Raw genomic sequence first — 24665 nt, forward strand, 5'->3', positions numbered from 1 at the left:
AGCTACTTGAAGCGACCACGTGACAACACCCACTGAGCAGATCTGCCATATATCTATACCTTAGCGATCAATGTTCAGCTGTGCCATCACTAGCACACACTTCCAACGGAAAATATGTGTGAATTTCTATATATTCAATCTACCTTATTAACGAGCGCTTGCGAGAAGTTTTTTATGAGTTTATGGCATAAGCCATCTGGATTCTTGTTGCGACACTTTTAAAAAGATTTCTATTAGAACAATCGGCGGTATATAATCGACAGTCAGCTGTAGTAGTGAATTTTCAATCCCAGATGCGGCTACGCGGTTCTCGTCCTTTACCGCTCTGTTTCAGTATAAAAACGCGAATTTAAAAACACTGGCATATATTTTTTTTTGTTTTTATTTTTCACACAATTAATTGTTTATTTTTATTTTATAATTTACTACACAAAAAAAATTGGTTCAAATAAATTGTTTTCTCGATAAAACCAGTCTTTCTTCAAAACCTTTAAATTTTTCAGACTTTTGATACAAAGGTGGGTAAAATAAACATTTAATCCAGTTTGAGTTTGACAGTCAAATTAATTTATAAACATCTAAGAAAAAATGTAAACCAAATGGATGAGAAATGGAAAAATTTTACAATAATATGACAATTAGTAGTAATAATTTATACGAAATGATCAGAGTACTAGAAAAACAAGACAACAGTCACACAGATTTAAATTTAAACTAGATTAAATGTTTATTTTGCCCTACCCTATTATTTTGATTTTTCATAAGCTTAATAAATTCTACCTTCAAGCTAAGAAAAATAATCTTTTTTACCTTCACCCTATTTTAAAGTATCACTAATTAATGAGTATTATGGCTATGATATTTTTTTAGGCGAGTTGGTCAGTAATATACACTAATTATCGATTCGAGTAATATGAATAGAGCAATTATTGACATTGCTTAACAATAGATGAAGTAATTGTAATTAATTATCATGTAATATATTTTCTGTGAGACAATTGGTACCAGGAAAATTCAGTTAGTAATTCTATTCATATTGCTTCAATCGATAAATGTTTCATACTGATCATTTTTTGTTTGTAAAATGAAAAATAACTGATTTTAATTTGTCACAAAGAATTATTTTTTATTTTTATTATAGGAAAGTATAATTTTTTGGATAAGTTAGGATTGATTAAAAAAATGTCTTTTTTTTTTTTTTTTTTTTTTTTTTTTTTTTTTATTATTATTATTAGAAACACTTCAAACTATGTTTTATAAATCATAAATAAAAAAGCGTTTTTTACTCTTTTCAAAAGTATAATTTATCAAAATCTGTAAAACAATTTGTCCGAGATTTAAAAAATTAAAACTAAGTTTAATTCTACAGGCCGTTCCCACCGCTGGATTATGCGTAGAACTTTAGTATGAACCGTTCATTAAAAAGTAAGAGACGCTGAACCGTCAGTTTTCCCTGGATCGCTGAAGGAATGACACCCTTGTCACTAATAATAAAAAAAAAATTATAATAATAAATCACTGCTTATTAAATATAATTGCAATTTGATTCTTTTCTGATTTATTATTTTTGTCAAGAATAAACTTACCAAATTATTAAAATAAATCTTAAATATTTTATAATAACGAATGAAATTAAAAAATATGAAGTGCATAAATAATTATCAAGTAGTGAATTTAAAATTGTAAAATTGTGAATTTTATGTAATAAAAGTTTTAGTGAAAAAATAAAACAAGAGGAGTAAATTTTCGAAGAATGTTACTTTGAAAATGATTAAAAATAAGTAGTTTGTACCCGTAGTTGTGAAACCTGATAACAACAAGAAGACAAGGGATGATAATTGTGAATAAATGTCAATGTGAATAAATTATAAATGTCAAAAATAACAGAGGAATGTTGATTTAAAATTTCAAAACAGTTATCGGTGCACCGTGTTTAACGTGACATTTTTATTCTTATTCATCATTTAGTTAGTTTAGATAAACTAAAATATTTGTTTATTAACCATTACATTCTACTCATTCACTCACTATCGCTGATGTTTAATATCAAAGGTAAAACCATTGACTCATTGTTATCATGAATGTATAAAAGCTTTTATAATAAAATTCATTTCAAAGTCAATTAAAAAGTATGAGAGGAACAATTTCAGCGTCGACTTTTAAAGAGTCAATTGAATTTAGTTATCTCGAAACAAAGTAAAAATATTACAAAAGACCTTAAAGATGACGCGAATTATTGAAAAATCTTCCAGCGAAGTAACATTTCGATCTCCACTACTTAAATACTCATTCGCATGTCATTTGACAGTTTATAAAGTAGACCATTAGCTAGATTTGTATTCACTGTAATAATGGTATTTAATATTTACTCTTTGATGTTTGGATTGGTGCTATCAGATTTTATTACACAAACAAGGGCGTTAGATTATGTTGACATAGAAGACCGAGAGTACAGTAACATTACTGAGGATTCTTATTTATGGAGTGTTAATGCTACGGATAATTGCACGAACCCTTACTGTGTGAGCGATCAGGACTATCTCGATTACCTGATGGATCTTATGACAACACCAAGTATTTACGACTGTATTCTAATTTTCATGCACGTGACTGTCTTTGTTGGCGGAATATTGGGAAATTTGCTGGTCTGCCTGGCCGTATACAGAAATCGATCTATGAGAACGGTCACCAATTACTTTCTTGTGAACCTCGCGGTGGCGGATCTTATGGTGTTGATATTCTGTCTGCCCTCAACGGTTATTTGGGATGTTTCAGAGACCTGGTTATTTGGTGAGATCGCCTGTAAAATAATTCCCTATTTGCAGGTAAATTATCTTTCATTTAAATTTATCCTATACATTTAAATTTTAAATATTTGTCCATGGAATTCAAGTACATTGTGGGAATCGATCGTTTTTAAAGCTGATTAATGGGTCTTAGTTTTTATTGTATAAAAATTCTTTACTGAGTAAAAACACTTATATTTAATGGATACGTTGAGTTTTTAATGGTTAATAAATGGAATTATATTTCGATACCCAGGTTCTAATGTGTCGGATAAAGTTTTTAAAAAATTTTTTAGCAAGCGATAAAAAATGGTAATTATTAATTATAACTAATTATTATAATCCTGTCGAAAAATATTAATAATATCAAAATATGATTATGCAAAAATTATTTTGTTAAATAATGTGATATTAAAAAAAAAAAAAAAAAAATTCTGATAAATTTAGAGAAAAGAAAATTTAAATAATTATTCTACGACAAAAATGAACTGTAATCAATACTAATGAATAATAAATGCTATGAATAATAAATACAATACAATACCAAACGATAAAATCGTTATTTCAATTATTAATTCGTGATATTTATTATTTGAATGTTATGATTCAAAAATTATAAATAGCAAAAAATACCATTTCAAATAACAATAACAGCAATCTAAATATCACGAAAATTAAAATCCTAACCCAGAGTAAATTACTGTTTGAAACATTGAAAATTAACAAGAATTTGAGCATAATTTGTAATTTAATTTTTTCTGTGTAAAAACGTTTATATACAATCATGTAAGAGATTTAATCATTAATAATTTTATAAAATTAATTTTTTTAATATAAATTTTACACTTATGTTTTAACAAAAATAAAACTATAAATTAATCATATTTTTCTGTAATTTTTACAAAATTTTTTCTTTCATGTAGTTACTCTGCTCAGGAAAATTTTAAAGTTTTAAAGTGACCCTTTGATGATTTAAGAGTGATTGATTATGACAACTGAGGAAATTTGCGTTCGCTGAATGTATATAAAACATGAAAATTTAAACTTTAGTCATTTGAATTTTAATCGATATAATTTTTTGATATTTTACTCAAAAAAATCGGGGCAAAATGACATACCGAAACAAAATAAAATACATTTTTTTTTTTAATGAAAAAAAAATTTTCATTTTTCTTAGTACTAGTTATTAAATGGATAATTAAAAAAATATGAACTATTAAATGATAAAATTGATAATTATAACTACAAATAACAATAAATTTTTTGTTTGAAAATAATTACCTCTTACGCCACTAGATGGCGATATGGAAAAAAAATTGGTCTGATATGAAATGTTATACTGAGTTAATGACTACCTATTTGTTGTGTAATTTATTTAAAAAGGGTGCTCGCTACTTTAATAGCGCGTTGGTTCGTTACGCGAACTAGCGGGGTATGGCTATCAAGACATACCCAGTACGTAATTTTTGTAATCGTGAGGCTGTTAGCTGACAGATGCACTGACGCCTCCATAGTCTAATTAAAATATAACTCTATATTCTCATATACGAAATAAGTATTAAGACCGTTTGTTTTATTCAGATAACATAGAACAATATTTGTGTTAATAAACACACAATTCGTTATGAATTTTATATAATTAATACTAACTATCAAAACACTCAATTAAAAATATTTATTATTACGTAAGATAATCATTATTTAGATACTTTTTTTTACCAGCTAAGCTATATTATACCGTAGTGGATATTATTACTCAGCGTAATAAAGACTGCTATTCAAGCGTCATAGAATCTGGGATTGAATTAACTTGATAAAAAAAAATTTATGGAATAATTCAACAAGCTCGCGATAAACGTCAGTAATAAAAACAATTTAGGATTAAGTAATTGTTATTTTGATTTATTATATTACTAAATAATTTTTATAATAATTTTATTCGATTATTTATAGTTTTTGATATCTAATAAGAAATTTTATTTTTAAAAATTAACAGCATTTGTAATTTCTCGCTTGTCAGAAAGATTTTACTTTAATATTTACCTTCGTGTCTAAAAGTAAAGAGTATTTTTTTATCTAATCTACTGGAATTATTTCTTTTTGAATCTCACTGGGAATCTTCTCTATTGGCGTAGACTTGTTTTTATTATTATTCCAAGTAAATTTTATTCTGCGTTACAGGAAGAATTTATTGTAAAATTATACATTTTTTATTTCCTTTATCAACTTAAATATTTTTCTGAAACATATGAAAGACTCAAAAGAATTATTTTGACGTAAAATATTTATTAATCAAAAAACTTTAAAAATTATATTTAAATAGTTTTCTATAATTTAATTAACTTTATATTCCATCGATTACTTTCTCTATAAATTCTGAAGGTAGTTAACTAAATTATCGATGTCTTGATGCTTGCAAAGTGCAAATACTCTGTACTATATATATCATAATATAATAATTGGAGGAGAATCAAGTACTAAAGTGTTATAACTTACAGACTTGATAGTATAATTACGTAGCTCGCAAGTTAGATGCATACCTCACATGTAGGATTACAGTAACACCATGCCTCGAATAATAGAATAGTATTCGAACGAGCAATACAGTAATTAGTAATAATAATACCAATAATAATAATAATAATAATAATAATAATAAAATAACAACAATAATTACAATCAATTGTATCTACTTAAGCATTTGTATTGCGGTTAGAGAAAGGATCTGGATAATTTGTGTGAATAAAAATTTATAATCTTTATAAAGAATGGTTTAAGACCACTAATGCAATGGATTAACTGAGTTTAAGTGGTCCTCTAATAGGAGGGTCGTATAAAGGGATATTTCGAGTTTGCTCGATACTTAGTAGTTACTAATCTTTTGATAAATAAATCATCACTTTATTTATAAAATTGGATTAATTTAAATAATTTTACAAATTATCTATTGTTTTTAGCTGAGAAAAAAAAATTTTTTTTTTTTTTTAAACATCATTCGACTTGATGATTTATTTTCTATAGTACCAATAAGAAAAAAAAGCCATTCAGCATCCGAAATAAAAATAGATTTGTCCACAAAAAAAAAAAATTTCTTGAACCAAGAAAATTGTAAAGAAGATCGAAGTTATTTTGGAGCAAGAAGAAATTTTCTTGGTTTAAAAAAATTTAATTTCATTCAAGAAATTTTTCTGTGTCAAAGCTAAATTTTTTTAAGTTTTGTTCGTTTGATCGAATTGAAAAATGACAAATAAAATATGTAGCTTATGGTATTAATAAAAATTGCGGGCGCAATCGTGATGACAAGACGACTTATATCCCGTATATATTTTTCTAAGTTTACTTGACAACCGGAAACATAAGAGGAAAAAATTTCTGGTAACTTCCGCCATGAGATCAAATGCAGTAGTTAAATTTTCCACAAAAACTATTAAGAAAATGATTGGTTAGTTTTTCAGACTTTTAGTATTAATTATAGATATTATTAATATTTAGGTAATTGAGTGCAAGAACACACTTTAGCTATTGGCTGGTTGTTATCAATAATGGTCGCGCACGAGCCAATATAATTACAAAGTTGATTGAGTTACTTTTATTTACCTTTCAGAGTATAGAAATGATGGACATGTTTGTATTCTTCAATAAATTTTTTTTTTAATTACATATACGTATCGGAATAATTATTTTTAAAAAAGTATCAAGGTATACAAAGGAGTTCCGTTGAATTTTAAGTTAATTTTTTTTTTCCGTGTATACTTTCATCTTTAAATAAATTAAATAAAATATAAAATTTATCAACAAATCTAATCAAATAGTTGACAATAATAAAATCATTTTTTTGTTTTATCTTCTTGCAACAATAAAGTAAAGTAAATCTTTAAAAACTGAATATAGTAAGCGCCATAAAATTCATCTGAATAACGCTTGTAAATATTTGTATGCTTCAATTAAAAAATATCGTGATTTAAAGTTTTTTTTTTTAATTAAAAAACTATCAATATTTTCTATCGATATAACATTTTTATTTGCATAAAAAATTTAATTAAAAAAAACAATTTATAAAGGTACGCTTTTTATTTATTCATGGTCATCAAATAACGCTAACTTTATATTAGCAAATCAAATGAGTACAAATTATAAATATTGTGCCCATAAATTAATTATATCACCTAGTGCTAATAAATCTGTTAGTCGGGCTTACTACGCAGAGTATTTGTTAATGAGCATGAATTTCGCGTGTGTATTACCGGAAATAATAACAAAGAAAAAAAATTTGTAAAAATAGGTCACTTTGAGCTTCGGGTGTACTGAACATTAGCTTTTATTCATTTAGTAACATATAAATAAATAACACTCGTAAGAGTATGGTATAAAACAAATAAAAAAAAAAGATAAAAACGGACAAACAGTAGCCCTAAACTTATTACAAGTGCTATTCCTACAAGTGATACAAATCGAGCCTACAGGTGACGTGGGCGTACAAATTTATTGTATCCCGTATATATTACATTTATACACGTACGTAAACACATGTTTACACGAGTAGATTGTTTAAACAGAATGAGACGCAATAATACATAATAATAACTGATTACCAAAAATAAACATTGTATTAGTCCATGTCAATGAATACTTTTGGATTGATTCCCTTTGGAGTAAAATTAGATCGTAATATATTTATTATGATGATTATCATTTTTTATTTTTATTTTTTTTTTATTTGTAAAAAAATGCCTTAGGCAATTTACAACAATATGATTAAATTTTTATGTGTAGAATGTTTAGTATAATTATAAATTTTAAAGAAAAAAAAAAGAAAAATTTGAAGGAAAAGATAAACTTAATATTTTATATATTTATTATTATCAAGTGAAATTGAATCAATTTTAACTGCATTATTATAATTGATTAATAATTATAATTATACTCAACTATTGTATGCTTAAATAATTACTTTTATTATTGTTACAGACAGTTTCAGTAAGCGTGAGTATTCTCACCCTTACTTTCATATCGATCGATCGTTGGAATGCTATTTGTTTTCCGCTGGCTTTTAAATCGACAACGAAGCGCGCGAAAAAGTTTATATGCTACATTTGGATATTCTCATTTATTTTTGGTAAATATAGTAACATTTATTTGTGTTAATTCGAATTGGATATTTAATAGTTATAGTGTTACATATGTTATAGATACACCCGATATAATTTTACTGAAAGTTGCACCAACAGTATTTAAAATAGAAACTATTTATTTAACGCAATGTAAAAGATCGTGGAGCATTAATAGCGAAAGAATTTTCAATTTGGTTATATTTGTGTTCCTGTATTTCGGACCACTGGTTTTTATGACCTATACATATTATCAAATAATCTGTGTTTTACGAGGAAGTCGAATTCCCGGATATAAATGTAAGTTTTATTTTATTTAAACAACAAATAATCTGTTAAAATTTTTCTATTGTTTTTTTTATTATACTTGTCGATATACTCAATAATAATATTGAAAAATAATTATTTTCTTTTCTCTTGATAATAAAAAAGACTTTTTAAAAAATATTTTCTTAGTGAAAAAAGAGTTATGAATTTTTTCAGATAAAAAAGGTGGAAAATATTTATTCTTTAATTTTTAAGAGTTACTTTCTGTTTATATATATAAAAAAAAAATTGAAAATACTTTTGTCAAAAATATAAAAATTAATATTTTTTTTTAATCTATACATGACAGCATTGATGCATAGAAAAAAGCGTGTTACTGAATCGATATCACATTCAGTGATTGTAAACTATTTCATATCTGAAATTGACAGTTAAAAAAGATGAGTTAACATTAAAATTTTAATAAAGTAAAAAAAACAAATCGCTGTAAAAAATCAATTTTGTTGAAAAAATAACATTTGAAATTTATACGATAGCTTTTATTATTTTTCAATCCGTTTTATATTTATCTATCTGTAATAAATTCTGTTTATCTTTGAGTAAAACAATCGAAGAAGTTTAAAAGTTGTTAGGTTACAAATTTAATCAAAATACGTAAAATTAAATTATAAAGTTTGAGTAACATTGTTAGTGAACTCAATTAGTTGAAGGAATAATTGATTGATTATATTACTTTGATTGTAGTATCTAGAAGAAACAATGAAATTCCTTTGGACGCTGAATTGTCAGCGTCGTTTGAAGACAATCATGAGGGACGTTTAGTGTCAAGACGAAAAGCTGCTAAAATGCTGGTTGTAGTCGTTCTTGTTTTTGCGATTTGTTATGCACCTGTTCATTTGCTGAATATCCTCAGGTGATGAAAAATATTTCCGAAATTTTGAAACTTAACATTTTAAACATTCGTCACTGTAGTAGAAATTAAATATAGATGGTTATGGTTAGTATACAATAGATGGCGCTAGTAAAGATTAAGATATTGATTTCTCGAAAGTACATTGATAAGTTCCATGGTATGTTAGTTCTCTGCCGAGTTTTTCTGATGATATATGATGTATTATCACTGCAGATGAGAGAAGAAAAGAATAAATATTTATTATTTCTTTTCTTTTTTTTTTTTAAATATATAAAAATATACTCAAAATAATAACTTATGATTATTTAATTTGATATTAATTTATAATAAAAATGTTATATTTTAATTTATCTAATTCAAATTATTGTGTAAGCTTTATTTATAATTTCCGAGTGGCGTTAATGAATAAATAAATGAAAATAAAATTTTGTTATTGAAATAAAATCATGCAGCTAAAAGTCAAGTAATTAGTTTGTAAAATTTTTAATTTATTGTTTTGAAATTTGAATTTTTACTGGCATCAAGTAAATTAATCTCTAAAATTCCTTAATTGAGGAAAACAATTTTTTATTAACAGAAGATTAAAAAAAAATGATAATTTTCAATCAATTGATAAAATGAATTGTTTGTCACAGATATTCAATGAGCTTATCATCGAATAATATCACAAGAGCATTCAGTCTATTAGCTCACTGGCTGTGCTATTTGAACAGCGCAATTAATCCTGTAATTTATAATTTTATGAGTGGTAAGAAAAGTTTTTATTAATCAAAATCGATTCATGTAAAGATATCAGCTTGAGAAAATATTTTTGATATTTTTAAAGGACTTGTAATCCTTTTAAATTTTAATAACTATTGTGTGATTAAAAATTTCTTCTCAACTGTGAACAATTTGCCATAAAATTGATTTTATACAGATTTTTTAAAATGAATTAGGTAAATTCCGCAAAGAATTTAGACGATCATTCATATGCTCACGACCGATTTCCGCAGACTGTGGAACACAAAAAAGTGGAATTATGCAAATAGCTGATCGTTCGCAAATGCCAACCACAGACTCGAATCAGTCAGATAATAATTGTATCAAAAGTCGAAGAAGCGTTGAAGTTATTCCTCTCAAGAGTATGTCCAACGACCAATAAAATTATACTTTAAACAAATAGAACAATACGAATTTATGTGGCATGAAATTGTTTAAAGTTTCATGGTACTTGAGATTAAGAACTTCTGTAAATTAATGTAAATAAATTTCTGTATTATTTATAAAAAAATATATGTGTATAATGTTAATCAATAAAATAAATATCTATCGTACTTTTTTAGTGACTTTTGCTTATATAATTATATTATTATATGACACGCCGTTTTACTATTTAAAGCTTAAAATTTTTTACCTGAAAATGAAATTATAATTAGTAATAATAATAATAAATAGTTTTATTTGCACGACTTTCGTCTCTTACAAAGTTTTTACATATTTTGCATCTGTATATTAATTGTATTTTAATTAATTGTAATTATAATTAGTATTTTTACTGATTTTTAATTCTGGTTGACATATATTTTATTTAAGATTATTTTATTATAATCTTTATTATAATTTTTAATTCATGAATTCATTTGTTATTGCCCTTATTAATAATTTTTTGAATTCTCTATTTTAATTCAACCAGTCAAAAGAATTCCTCAGTTACTTTGTCATAGTGTACTTGCTAAATTTTTATGATGGTAGAACATCATGAAATATGAAATTAAATTCATGTTTTAAAAAAATTTATTAATATTTCATAATGAAATCAAATTTTCTCGGGAATTTGTCTTTTTGTTAAATTTTTACGACAATTTTTTTTTTATGAGCTTAAAAAGTAGACATTGTTGACATTTTTTTTGATTCCCTAAATTTTTTGTATTCATCAGATGCTCAGTTTTATTTTACAATACCTGTACAGTAGATTTTATATAAAATAACGTACATTTAAATATTTGTAAATTTATTTGCAATATTTAATAATAGAAAATAAACTACTTTGGTTTGTATCATTACTAATCAAATATATTTTGTAATTTTATGGTACTATATGTATCTTCTAAAGTTTAAATTTTGTTGATTCCTCGATTAAAAATTTTTTTAGTTTTATTTTACTTCGATTATTAAAAAAAACGATTGAATTTTTAAATAAATTTTAAATAAAAAATTATTAAAATTTTTATGTTATCATTAATTAATAATTTTTTCATTTTGATGTTTGTTAATATTTTTATCTTTGACTTTAGCAGGCTAGCAAGCCTTACTTGAACGTAAAATAATATTACAAATTAATATTGATTAATTTGCTTTATGGAATTTCTTCTTTAAATATTAACGATTCAATAAGATAATTTTTTTATTATAATATCTTTTTTTTTCTTTTAAAAAACTATTAATTATTGAAAAGAATTATTATTTTTGTATTTGTTCGATATTTTAAATTCTATCAAATTATTATTATTATTTTTAAAAAATCGGCCTACCCAAAAGGATCTGCAAAGTATAAATAAAGTAAAAATACAAATGCAGGTAAAACGAATAATATAAGACCTACTCTTATTAATAACCATGATATCTTATTAGCTGGTACATCGAAAGGTTGGTGGCCACTTGGGTTCAGAATGTTGTGAATAACTTAAAAAATAATAAATTCATCAGTTTAATTGACAAAACTAAAGAATTCTGTAGAAATTTACCTTTGGATCGAGGAATTCCAAATCTAGGAATCATTCTTTCTTCATCCATTGTATTGAATGCTCTTTTTATTAGCTCAGGATATTCAATAACTTCTATAAAAGCATAAATTTCTTTAAATCAAGAAAATCTTAAGAAAGACTGAAAATTTCTTGAATGAAGTTAAAATTTTTTGAACCAAGTTAAATTTTTTTCAGCCAAGAAAATTTCTTCTTACTCCAAAATAACTTTAGTCTTTTTTATAATTTTTTTGGTTCAAGAAATTTTTTTTTTCTGTGTAGTAAAAACTATTCGACAATTTTAATTTTTTTTACGATTTGAACGGCAGAAAATTATAAAAAAAGTCCCTACTACTCCGAAAATAGTCGAGTTTCAGCTAATTTATGATTTAATCAGCTTTCCAACAGTTTTTCGACAAAATAAAAACGAAAAATTGTATCTTACTACAACCAAAAACAAAATAAAAAATCTTGGAGTAGAATTAGGGGCAGATTTCTGTTACCGCAGTAGGGTCTACGGTCTACGGCTTCAACATACTTAAATAGTATTTAGAATTTGGGATCAATAATTTTGTGGATGCAACAATAATACTATGGTTATTGATCACAAAAATTACCATTTTTAGTTTCAATTTTATAGGATGTATAATTAAATAATTTATAAATTATAAATAACAAGATCAAAAATTGACTTTTAAATATTTTATTTTTAAGGTATACTTACTTTTTTCGTACGTAAATTTGGAATTCTTGCTTGAATTTTATTTATTATTTAATCAATTTTAAAACGAATTTACTTAATTCTGAAAACTAACTACCGACTTTAAATTCCATACTTCGGATAAATAATTTTTATTTTTATTAACAAGAATCACGAAACTTCTATACTGTTTAGTGCTATACTTTTTGATGATGATTAGCAACATGCATCTAAAAAAATTAGCGACAGTAGGAAGTATTCATCGAGATAACTTCTTATGTTAGCGCAGTCTCTTCTGATGCTTTCCAAATTCTAAATTGTGATTGGCCGATGTATCAAAAATAGAGATAACTTTTAATGAATTCTAGATTGTAACCACGTATCATTAAATTTTCTTTATATACTGTGTTAGGTCCAAAAGCGTTAGGAAAGCGGTAAATTCTCATTGTTAAATTATATGCTGTGGGAAATTTTGAGAGACAAAAGATCCATCAATAAATTGCTTTAATATTCAACTATATTTTATAATAGTTTAATTATCATTACATGGAGAATAGTAATTTGAGTAATAATTCAATATTATAAAATACTTACAATTGCAATTGTTAATATTAATTTTACATAAGACAATATTGGGCATTTTTATATGTTATTTTTTTTTACTCTTAATCTATTTATCATGATTGTTTTTTTTTTTTATTTTTTTTTTTTTTTTTTTTTTTGTTAAAAAACAAAATTTTCTATCTAATATAATTATATATTAAATAATGTAAAAGCTATCATACAAATAAAAATGGATAATATACTAAATATATATCTTAGAAATTATTAATTTTCATTAGTGAATTTATTTATCTAAACGAATTAAGTAGCTATTAGATTACATACGTATTTATATTTCTTTTATAATGAAAGCAACAACATTTAGCTTGTGTAAAAGTTACTGAATACAGATTTTATTTTTTTGAATGTGTTTTAAAAAGAAATTTTATTAATCTTAATTTTTTAACTCTCAGTCGTTAAATTAATATCGTATTTACAGAATAGTATTAAATATCCAAATTGAATGAGTTAGATTATTATTTAAAAAATTTAATCTGCAACACAATCTATACATTGAGCTTTATTCTTCAATGTAATAACGCTGGTTGATAGATTTTACGTTAATTTAATTAATTGTAACAATAAATTAGCAACTGTTCATGGCATTTTTTTTTTTTTTATGTTTTTTACTCATACAATTAACCAGCATTTATCTCTGCAATAATTTTAATGCATATTATAGGCAAAGTTATAAGAAAATTTTAACGTTTACCACAAATTTACAATATTTGAATAATTTAACACTACAACTAAATATTTCTAACTAATTTGTTAAATACTAACCAAAATTTATTTGTGATTCAAATGTAAGTGAGAGGAAAAATTTTTTTCTAAAGTAAAGTTTCAATTAATATCAATTATAAATAGCAGCAATAATTACAATTGTAGATAACAATTTGTACAAATAAGAAATACACCAATACATAATATAATCCAAATATATAATTTTAAATTACTTTTTACATTTAGCGATAAATAGCAAAAATTACTCAAAAATTATTACTCTCTAAATGTACATATATTAAGCAGCTGTTTCTTCGACAACAGGAGTCGATACCACATTCTCAACTTTATTATTAATATCTGTTTGATTAATCTTTACTGAGTCTACTTCAATGGTTTTACTTAATGAATTATTAGAATTATTATCAATTACAACTACCGTTTCATCAATATTATTTTCACAATCATTTTTTGTAATTGAAACTACATCATTATCAGTTTCGTTAATTTTATCCATTAAATCATTTTTAATATCATTATTTAAATTATTTATATCGATATTATCTTTTGTTGACTCATTATAAATTATTTCTTCAATATTATCTGTTTTAATATCACTTTTTTTTTCTTCTAAATTTTCATGAATAATCTCAGTAAAATTTTCTGTGATGTTTTCATTTAATTTTTCTATCAATACATTTTCAACTGATTGACCATTATCCTCTCTAATATTATCAGCAATTGGCTTATTATCTAGAGAAATACTCTCATCAACAATATTTATTTCTTCATTAGCCATTTGTGGTACCATAGATTCAGAAATTTGTTCTACGTGTTCAACGGGTAAATTATTATATATATCATTAGAGGAATTATTGATTGATTCGATGGATACAAACTGTTGCGTATCAATTTGCTGAAATTGTTGATGTTGGTGTTGTTGTTGCTGTTGCTCACCAGGAGACAATTGACCACCAGGTCCACTACAAGGTGAGGCTTGTGAAACATTACGACCTCTACCCCGGCTACTCTGCTGACGTTGTACTGAATTGTCTGGAGGAGGTAAAATCGGAATCGCAGCTTTTGGTCGTCGAAGCGGAGCTATCTGCGGTACTTGTTGTGGCTGTTGGGCTGGACTATAATAAGTGCAACCTTGTGGTTGATATAACTTTGGTGGTGGTTGTGGGACTGGTGGCTGCAATAAATTGTCAAATTAATTTTAATATTACAATTTTTAAATTTACAAAAATTCGATAAGTTATTTCATTAAATAAATAATAGTTTAAAAAAACTAACTAACACAATTAAAAAAAAAAAATCAAATTAAAAAATAGAAAATAAATTTTAATAAATATAAATTAATATTAGTGTAAATAAGGACACAATAGTATATGAAGATCAATGCAATAGTTAGATTTCTATGAAATCTACCCAAAAATTTAAACCTTAAAATATTTAGATTTATTACCTGAACCGATGGAGTATATCCCTGATATCCTTGAAAATTAGGCGGAAATGCCGGTCCATTAGGAGCTTGTACGTAATTAATGATGCTGGGTGCTGCTGTTTGAGGTGCAATAAATTGCGGAGTAGGCACCAAAAATGGCGGTGGTGCAAAAGAACCCGGTTGCCCTGCTGAAGGTAGTGGCATCACTGACTGAGGTGTCAGTGCATTTGCAGTCTGCGGTACTTGAGGGCTTTGATCAAAATGATTTTGTGGATATCCTGGAATTATTAGATAACTTGTTAAAATATAATTATCTTTCGAAGCGATAATTTTATCACACGTATTGAATATAAAGGATTATCATTATTACAATAATAAACAAGCGGGATCACACAAAATGATATATTTTAATATTACCTTGTGACTCTATAACACCATGTGAATTTCCACCTAATGTAAATATTTATAATAATTTTATTAATAAACATTGATAAACTAGCCGAATCAGAACTTTTCGTGTGAAAATTATTTCCATTAATTAAACTTAATAATTTTACCTTGAGGAGAATAAAATCCGTGCTGTCCAAGCTGGTTGTGTTGTCTATGTGGTCCATGTTGGCTATGTTGTCCATGTTGATTATGTTGAGTCGGATAATTTTGCTGTCCAGGGCCGTCTGATATTGCTGGTCGTTGACGAAGACTCGAATAACGTTTTGGTCTATTTCCACCGATTTCAGACGGAGATCGAGAATGTGCTTGTGGCTGCTGTTGTTGTTGTTGCTGCTGGTGTTGCTGTGTAGGCGGTTGCCTGCGAGGAGAACCAACACTGGGTCGTTGCTGGTTCGATCCTTGTCCGTAAAAAGTTTCTAAACAAGTAACATAATTAATTTATAATCTGCAGTTACTAATAACAGATGATTGAGATTAAAAAATAAATAACATACTTTGTTGACGTCCATGATGATACGTCGATCCATCATTAATATTGATATGTTTGACCTCGTTGACAAACTGATCATCGTCCCGACCCATAATATTTCTTCTATCTCCACCAGTTCCAATCAGTCCACTACCACGACCTTTGGGCTTAGTATCAGGAGTTCTATTAGTTACGAGATTGTTATTAGTTATTGGTTTGAATCCACGTCCTCGTACTCTACTTGCTGCAAGACTAATGCTCTCTTGAACTTGTCGTTTGTTTACATAAGCTGGTTTTACATTAGCTGTTGTTGTTTTTTCAATATCATCACCAGCGTTTATATTACCAATCAAACTTTGATGGCTGTACTTAGCATCTTTCTTCCAAGCAGGATTAGTTGGCTCATTAGGAGCTTTATTCTCGTTTCTAAATTATCAATTATATTATTATTTATATTTATATTATCAAAAAATAAATTATAAAAATATTTATTAAATATTTTCTTACGTGTGGATATCATTAGTCGCCAATATTCTAGTTCTCTGGTTATCAAGTTGAGATTGAAGTGGTGGGAAGGCGTTTTGCTGTTTGCTGTATTTATTTTTATTACTGTACCATGCTGATGATATAACCGGTTCTTCTACTGTATTTTGTTTATCATCCTAACAAACGATAATTTATAACATTTTACTCTATTTATTTCAAATAAATGCAATTAGCAAGTATAACAGTTATTTGTAATTATTTACCTTTACTGAACCTCCAAGAGCAGGAAATTCTTCACCGGTTTTATTTAATCGTCGGTTCTGTTTAGTTGATGCATTTATTGGAGTCTTTCCATAAGCATCTTCATCCTCCCAATTTCTTGTATATTTATTTGGACCACGACTATTTAAAAAAAAAAAAAAAAAAAAAAAAATGTAAATTGAAAAAGAACGCCATTCGGCTTCACCCGAAATGGAAGGTAGATTTCATAGAATAAATATAAACATATATATAAGTAAGTTGTTGATTTCTAGAAATCTACCTAAAAAAAATTTTTTTTTCATTCCATGAAATTTCGTATCTAAAAAACAATTTTGAATAACTCACCCATATCTACGTCGTCTGCGTGCTCTAGGAGGACCCTCTTCGTTCCTAATATCATATCCATAGACAGCAATAAGTTCTTCATGACTCTTAGGAGCCTGTTCCTGGTCATTGTACCTATCATGATCCCACCGGTCTTCTTTATCCTTCCAAACTTTTTTATCCTTGGATTCCCTTTCAACAGGTTGTTCTACAGTATCTTCAGCAGCCTCCTCAGTAGTACGATCATCATGCTCATAAAAGGTACCACGCTTTGGTATGTACTGTGGATTACGTCTATCCTCATCATCGTCCAATTTTTTCTGTGGTTTGTCTTCTTCTTGGCCATCTCCTCTCTCACGTTGGACACCATCTTGCGATCCACCATCAGACTCACCATCACTTCCAGCAGTATCATACTCGGAATCATGATGAATGTTAATGTCCGACTGATCATTGCTCTAAATATTTTAAAAATATTCATTTAATTAATTCTTTAGATAATTAATTTAGCATATTTTATTTTATAATAAAAATCTGCTCAAGTATCATGCAAATAGGAAAAAAAATAAAATAAAAAAAATAAATGGAATACTCTAACGGTAATATAAAATAAAATAACTAAGTAACTAGCTTAATAAAAGTAATAAAGTTGGTAGTAACCTATTAACTGATAAGCAGAGAAAGCTAACTAAACTTTCAAATTAAAATATTTTTAAAAATAAATACAATCAACTCTTGACCTATTTTCTTATATTTTAACAATAATATAAATATTTTAAATTAAAATACCGGTAACAAAAAATTTTAAAATCCAGCGAGAAAAAATTTTTTAATTATTGTTAACAATAATTAAATATTAACATTGTTACTCCAATATTTATAATAACAATTAGAAATAATTTTTATGAATAATTATTTAAAGTAACAATTAAATATTAAAAAAAAAAATAATTACCCCAGTGTCTTTTGTAATTGCTAGCTCATCGAATGATTCTGATAAATCATCAGACGCATGGGAACGTTCTGATTTATGGCGACGTCGACGAGTATCCGACATGTTTGTATCAGATTTAATCATTTTTTAAAGTAACACTTGTTTCTTTTGAACTAATGAATAAATTTTCATTAACACCTGTAATAATACAATAATGATTCTAGTTTAATAGTATCACTTGAATTATATAAATAAATTAGATAATTGTTATTTATATTTTTATTACAATTCTGAACTTAGAGAACACGATGTGAACAGTGGCGATGCTGCTGCTCTACTGACCTCGACGACTGGAAATCACAATTCGCAAACATGGCGAAAATGATATACTACAAGCACAATTTGCATTATAGATTAAACAATATTTTATGTAATTTAAATAATGATAATAATTGTTCTAAATTTTTAAACTGGAATATGAAACAAAATTATTTGTTTTTTTTTATAAATAATTTTTGATCATGCTGAAAAAATTTTAAAATGGCGGAAAATTAGTTTGACTTTTGAAACATGGAGGGCAGGGCATATCCCAGGGTTGCAATCAAGGGTTGTAATAACTACAATATTTACAAAATTATTATGATTTCATAATCAAAAACTTGACCACGTTTTTCTTTTTTATGAAAATTAATTTAATAGATATTTAATAATTTTAAGAAATTTTTTAAAGATATTAAAATTAGCTGTCACTTGACCATTTTTAAAAATTTTATTTAATAAAAAAATTTGATCCGAAAATTAATTTTTTGATTTATTTATTTATAACAAACAAATATTTAAAAAAAAATTGCATGTGAATGAATTAGATAATTTTATTTTAAGAAATTGAATTAATTATTGAAACTTCGACTTCCATGGCTTTCAACAAATTACAAAGCAACAATTAAATTCTGATTGTACATTTTCTGGATTAATCTCTTAAATAGTGTCACATGTTGATACTATAGGATTATTATTTTTTCACTGCTTAATCTGTTGAGAAACTAAAAAGTTTTAAAATTACGTATTAGTACAAAAGTAAATTAAACTTTGAATTAAATTACGTTATTCGCACTTGTAACGTGAGCGCAATAGGATTTTTAGTTACATCGTTATAAAAGTTTAAATTGTGTGGAGTTGTTACTCAGTCGAATTGGGACAGAGATTTTCATTGAAAATACAAAGAGGCCTTCATTGCCAGATACATAAAGATTTTTATTTCGTAGAAATGTATAGTAAAAAAAAAGACTAAATTAAATAAAATAATTTTATATGTAAAAAAAAAGTTCAGCTGACATGTGCTGATAAATAATTATTTTTAACACTGAAGTTGACAGATAATAAAAATTATTTTAAAATTTTATAATGCAATTATTAAAAAAAATTAATTAAAAAGTTTCACATGTAAAAATTAATAAAAATTATAAGTGAAAATTTTTAGAAGCATTTTTTTATTGTAATTGATTTGTTATCAAAATTTTTAAAATTGACAGCTGACCTGATAGTTTTACGGCACTGTGTCGATCAGACAAGCAAAAGTTTCTGGGAACACTGATGCGATTACAAACCTACTCCGTACTTCACGTCGTATGTTGTTGACTGTGTTTACAAGTGGAGCAGTTCGTCTTAAAAATTATTGTGAATAATAATTGATAATATTTATAATTAATAATGTCTGCGGCTGCGAGACCAACTTTTGATGGTGCACGAGGAGGACAGGGACGTGGTGAAAAAGATTTAAGTGCTATTTCAAAGCAATACAGTAGTCGTGACTTGCCATCACATACTAAATTGAAATACAGGTTAGTTTTATTATTAATTATAAATTACAAATAATATGAGTTCTTTTTTAATAATTTTGAATTTAAATTATTAATAATTTGCTATTGTATTAAAGTAAAGAATTGAATTTTCAATTTGTTTAAATTTCTATATCAATTTTTTTCCATAATTTATTTGTTGCAAAAATTGTAAAAATTATTAAATATCTGCTAAATTAATTTTTATAATTAAAAAAAAAAAAAAAAAATTCTTAAAAACATCTAAATTACAGTTTCACATATTCACTATCACTATTTTCTATAAAATCATCGATCATGATTATAATAAAAAATTAATTGTACGTCCTTTTACTAATTTAAAGAGAGCATGGACAAGGTACAATCGATGAACTACGTAACCGAGATTTTCGTCGTGAATTGGAGGAACGAGAAAAAGAAAAACCATCGGCAAACCGCCGTATGATAGAACCAGCTCGTGAAGCTGCTCCGTCTACAAAACGTCAAAAAATTGACCAGGCACCAGCGGCTAGCTTAGATGCTGATGATCCATTGGACGACGATGAGTCTGATTCAGATAGCGACGAAGATGACACTGCGACTCTGCTTGCTGAGTTACAGCGAATTAAAAAAGAACGCGCAGCTGATCAAGCTAAAAAAGTAAATTAACGATAATTAAAATTTTTTAAGTTGAAATAAATTTAGATTATTGGAAAATAATATGGTCTGATTTATTTATAGGAATTAGAGAAACGTCAAGAAGAGGAAAGAATAAGGATGGAAAATATCTTATCGGGTAATCCTCTTCTAAATTATTCCTCTCAGGTTACAAGAACAGACATGAAAGTTCGTAGACGATGGGATGATGATGTCGTGTTTAAAAACTGTGCTCGCTCGGAACCTAAAAAAAAGCACGATGTTTTTATCAACGATTCTTTGCGTAGTGAGTTTCATAAAAAGTTTATGGAAAAATATGTCAAATAATTAAAATTATTATTTTTATTATTAAACATTAATCATTGCTACAATTACATTGTATTTCAATTCAATTTATCTTTGAAGATATGACAATGAGTTTTAATCATTTAGAAATTTAGATTAATAATAAATATAATGTCATTTGTAAATAATAAAATTAATTTTTTATATTATTTTTTGTTTCACTAAAAAATGAAAACTTAAATATATATCGTATTACTAAAACCAAAAGGGCCTATAAAAAATTTATTTTTGCTTCAATTATCTTAGAAATATTATAAATCTAAAAATTTACTGAAAAAATGAAAAATAAAATTTTCTTTGGTGTATGCCCTTTTGATTTAAAAAATTTTATTTTCTTATTTTTAACCCTTCAGCAGTTGATCTTGAATTTCTATTTTTTTGCTGCTTGTACGTACCGTCGATGATGTTGAATAAACAATAACAAGCTTAACTTTGATTTTCTTGTATTTTATGCGACAGAGGTAACTGCGCTATTGCTCTTGTAAGAGAACAACGATACTAGGTATCAATTCACTCCTTGCGTACTGGTCGAACGGATAAATTTTTTTATAATTTTATGTATTATTACTACGAATAATTTCATCTGGAAAATATATCATTTTATTTTATTCATAAAATACTTTTGTTTTCTAGATGGTGTGGGTCTGAATGAAAATAACTCCCAATTAGCAAAATAATTAAACAAAATCATTTTAGAATTGAATCCTTAATTGAATTAAAATATCAATGAAGCGTAGGTTTTTTTTCAGCAATGGAATTAAAAAAATCTTCCTCTAGAAGTGAGAACTTTGCTTGAATTAATGTGAAATATTAAATCGTTTGAAATATCATGATGGAAATAATGTAGTCAGAAAACCAACTAATTGATTTGTCAATTAGTTGGACGGGCTCTCCCTAAGACAGGGATGTAATCTAATTGGATCCATTTCATCTTAAACGAATGCAAATTTGTAATACGTGTCAAGTAAATTGACATATAACATAAAATTGAATTAAGGGAAACTGATGATCTAGTGGGATAAAATTTAAGCAATTTTAAAAATTTTATTTCTATATGAAGGTCATGACTAATGCTGTCAAATTTTTATTGACCCTGAAGACCATTCCTGCAACTTCCCGCCACTTCCATACCTAAGCGCTTAAAATTGCACTAATGATGTATTTGAGCTCTTCGAGAAGTTTAATAAAACACAATTTTTTGAATTTTCAATCAAACAAGAGTAAAAAAAATCATTAGTAATATCCTATACAGGAAATAAAAAATAAATTATTGAAAATGTTGTATTTTTTAGTCTTTCATGGTGTTCATCTACCTTTACATAGAGCATCATCACCCACTCATAATTTTGATCGAGATAAAAATTTTATAGAAAATACCATATATTGTCAACTGTTTTTTATACCGTTAATAAAGCACTGCAATAAAACTATCAAATTAAGTGAACATTGAAATTATAATTAATCTGATTCGTGCACACAAGAATTGTAATTATAAATTTAAGATCATACTAATGAGCAGTTATAGATATTAATTAAGCGTTTGAATAATCTATTCATTAAAATTGATAATACTAGTAAGTATCTGATAAGCTAATAACATAGATAGGTATTATATTAAAGTTACTTGTCAACTACATTGCTGTTCCATAAAGCAGAAGATTATGCACATACTATTCCTTTACAAAGAGGGTATAGCAAAATTTAGAATGAGATACTGTAAAATTAGAACAGATAGAAATAGAATGGCTTAAGTCTAGGTCATGGTTCGGGAGTGAAAGAATACGGAAAATGTAATAATAAGAGAGAAAGCAACAGCTTTCATTCAACTAAAATTTTAGGATAAAGCGCAGCCGCATAAGCGACATATACCCATATAATACACACTAACTAATCAATAAAATACCTGTTACTCTCTTGGAATTATAAACAAACAACAATTGCATATGGAGTAAAGAGGATTAGCGCTTATTAAAATAGTGAAATTTTTTATTTGGGCAGTTTAAGATATTCATATTTTTGGGGAGTTGATTAAAGCCTTTTAGTGCTACATACATGATATGCAATTGATATAATAATAGTTTTATTAACTTTTGATAAAAATTATTGTATGATGCATATTTTAAAAAAATTACTATACAGAAAATGTGTCAATTTTGTTAATTATTTTTTTTTTAACAAAAATAAAACAATTTAATTTTAAAAGTAAATATTTAATAAATAGATGAGTTTAAGTTAACGATGATTAAAAACTTTTTCGTACTTTTTTTTGTATCGCTAATCAACAATTATGCGTGTAAATGTATTTTTGCCGATAAACAATGAAGAAAACAACAAAACTTTTATTTTATTCATAACCTTGCAATATATCTCAATTCTATACAGAGTGATTGCACCGAAAGTCTATTGAGTACCATATTTTATTGTATTTTCAGAAGCGAAATTCTATTGTTTGTAAGCTTCAATATTCAAAGGATCTAAAATTGAAAGGGTGAAATTTATATACATGCTGTTGTGGATTTATTAATTATACGATGAGAAATGTTATAAAAAATAGTTTTAATAGTAATATACACAAAAATTAGAAAAACGGTTGGCTCTAAAAGCCATCCCTGCAACTTCCCGCAAATTTCATACCGCGGCGCTTAAAATTGCACTAATGACGTTTTTGAGCTCTTCGAGCTCAAAATTTATCGACTCAAATCTTAGTAGGAAGTTAGGAAGTTAATAAATGATTAATAAGTGGCAATAAAAAAAAATTCATCCTATATTTATAAGTATATTATTGTTTGTTATTATATTAAATTTTCAATAAGTGGTATCAAACAAACTTAAAATTTCTTCAATAAACGATGCAAGAGAAATATTAAATCGAGCACTTACATTTCAAACTATAATAAGGGGCTTCAATAATTCTATTTTATCGTGTATAGTATTTATTGCCGTCAACGTAATTCGATTGCTAGTACACTTAATAAACATTTTAACTAGAACCTCACTAAATATAATTTCAGCTCCAAGACGGCATATACATTTAAATAAAAAAAAAATTTTATTAAACTTCATTTTATCATCATCAGTATTTAAGAGATAAAAATCGTTGCCTTGCTCACAATTCATATATTTGTATATACCTGAAAAATATCGTCACATAAGCCGATATAGCGTTGAAGTGGATTAACTTGCTCATTATCAGACCATAGTCTTCCTTTGTGTAATAATTGCCATTTATAATGAAGACTTTGACAGGTTTATTTTTTAATGATGACCCAACAAATCGGCATTTTTTTTTCTTTTTTTTTATTTGAGAAAGAAAAAGATTTTAAAGTAATGCTTTTTGTGATATTTTAAAAGACTGTCTCTTTTTAATTTTTGCATTTCCTTTGCTGTCTCACTCGTACATAAACAATTGCTATACAACCGGTATCATTGAATACAACGCCGGCAGCGCCAATGTCTAGATTGCGCAGATAACTGATTTTTGACGGAGATGAGCACAGAAAATTCAACAGTTTGAAAGCGGCAGCATCAGAAGCTACAATGAAGCTTGGTTTAAGCCTAGTGATACAAATAACGTTCAATCAATTGAAATTTTGTCATTAAAATATATTAGTCGATTTCTCTTTAATTAACTAAAAACATTAATAGTCTTATT

At 26.4% G+C, this 24665-nt stretch overlaps 3 protein-coding genes and 1 non-coding gene across 6 annotated transcripts; 3 read left to right on the top strand and 1 right to left on the bottom strand.

Moving 5' to 3' along the window:
- The first annotated feature begins 1984 nt into the window (after positions 1-1984).
- On the top strand, positions 1985-10384 carry LOC141529801 (orexin/Hypocretin receptor type 1). Its single transcript, XM_074246501.1, has 6 exons — positions 1985-2825; positions 7755-7902; positions 7976-8194; positions 8906-9074; positions 9710-9822; positions 10013-10384. Exons 1-6 carry the CDS (start codon positions 2352-2354, stop codon positions 10216-10218), a joined length of 1329 nt encoding a protein of 442 aa, XP_074102602.1. The 5' UTR covers positions 1985-2351; the 3' UTR covers positions 10219-10384.
- On the top strand, positions 4164-4296 carry LOC141530279 (U11 spliceosomal RNA). The gene has a single exon (XR_012479739.1). It is a non-coding gene; the product is annotated as a U11 spliceosomal RNA (small nuclear RNA).
- Positions 10385-13180: 2796 nt separating the features above from the next.
- Btz (CASC3 exon junction complex subunit) lies at positions 13181-18598 on the bottom strand. 3 transcript variants are annotated; one of them, XM_074246036.1, is made up of 10 exons: positions 18481-18598; positions 18216-18392; positions 17282-17718; positions 16939-17077; positions 16697-16851; positions 16215-16615; positions 15828-16136; positions 15688-15720; positions 15292-15548; positions 13181-15018 (listed from the first exon to the last, which is right to left on the bottom strand). In XM_074246036.1, the coding sequence occupies exons 2-10, from the start codon at positions 18336-18338 to the stop codon at positions 14122-14124; spliced, it is 2751 nt and encodes a 916-aa protein (XP_074102137.1). In that variant the 5' UTR covers positions 18339-18392; positions 18481-18598; the 3' UTR covers positions 13181-14121. The 3 variants fall into 3 exon arrangements, with proteins under 3 accessions (XP_074102137.1, XP_074102136.1, XP_074102138.1); XM_074246035.1 differs by having other exon boundaries at positions 18216-18530; XM_074246037.1 differs by lacking the exon at positions 15688-15720 and having other exon boundaries at positions 18216-18530.
- A 674-nt stretch (positions 18599-19272) lies between these two features.
- C12.1 (spliceosome-associated protein CWC15) lies at positions 19273-21239 on the top strand. Its single transcript, XM_074246038.1, has 3 exons — positions 19273-20035; positions 20377-20671; positions 20753-21239. The coding sequence occupies exons 1-3, from the start codon at positions 19905-19907 to the stop codon at positions 20993-20995; spliced, it is 669 nt and encodes a 222-aa protein (XP_074102139.1). The 5' UTR covers positions 19273-19904; the 3' UTR covers positions 20996-21239.
- The last annotated feature ends 3426 nt before the right edge of the window (positions 21240-24665 follow it).

This window comes from Cotesia typhae, unplaced genomic scaffold (genome assembly GCF_013202065.1).
Source record: "Cotesia typhae breed Kobodo isofemale line unplaced genomic scaffold, CoteBio_Ctyphae contig_48, whole genome shotgun sequence".
Lineage (NCBI taxonomy): Eukaryota > Metazoa > Arthropoda > Insecta > Hymenoptera > Braconidae > Cotesia > Cotesia typhae.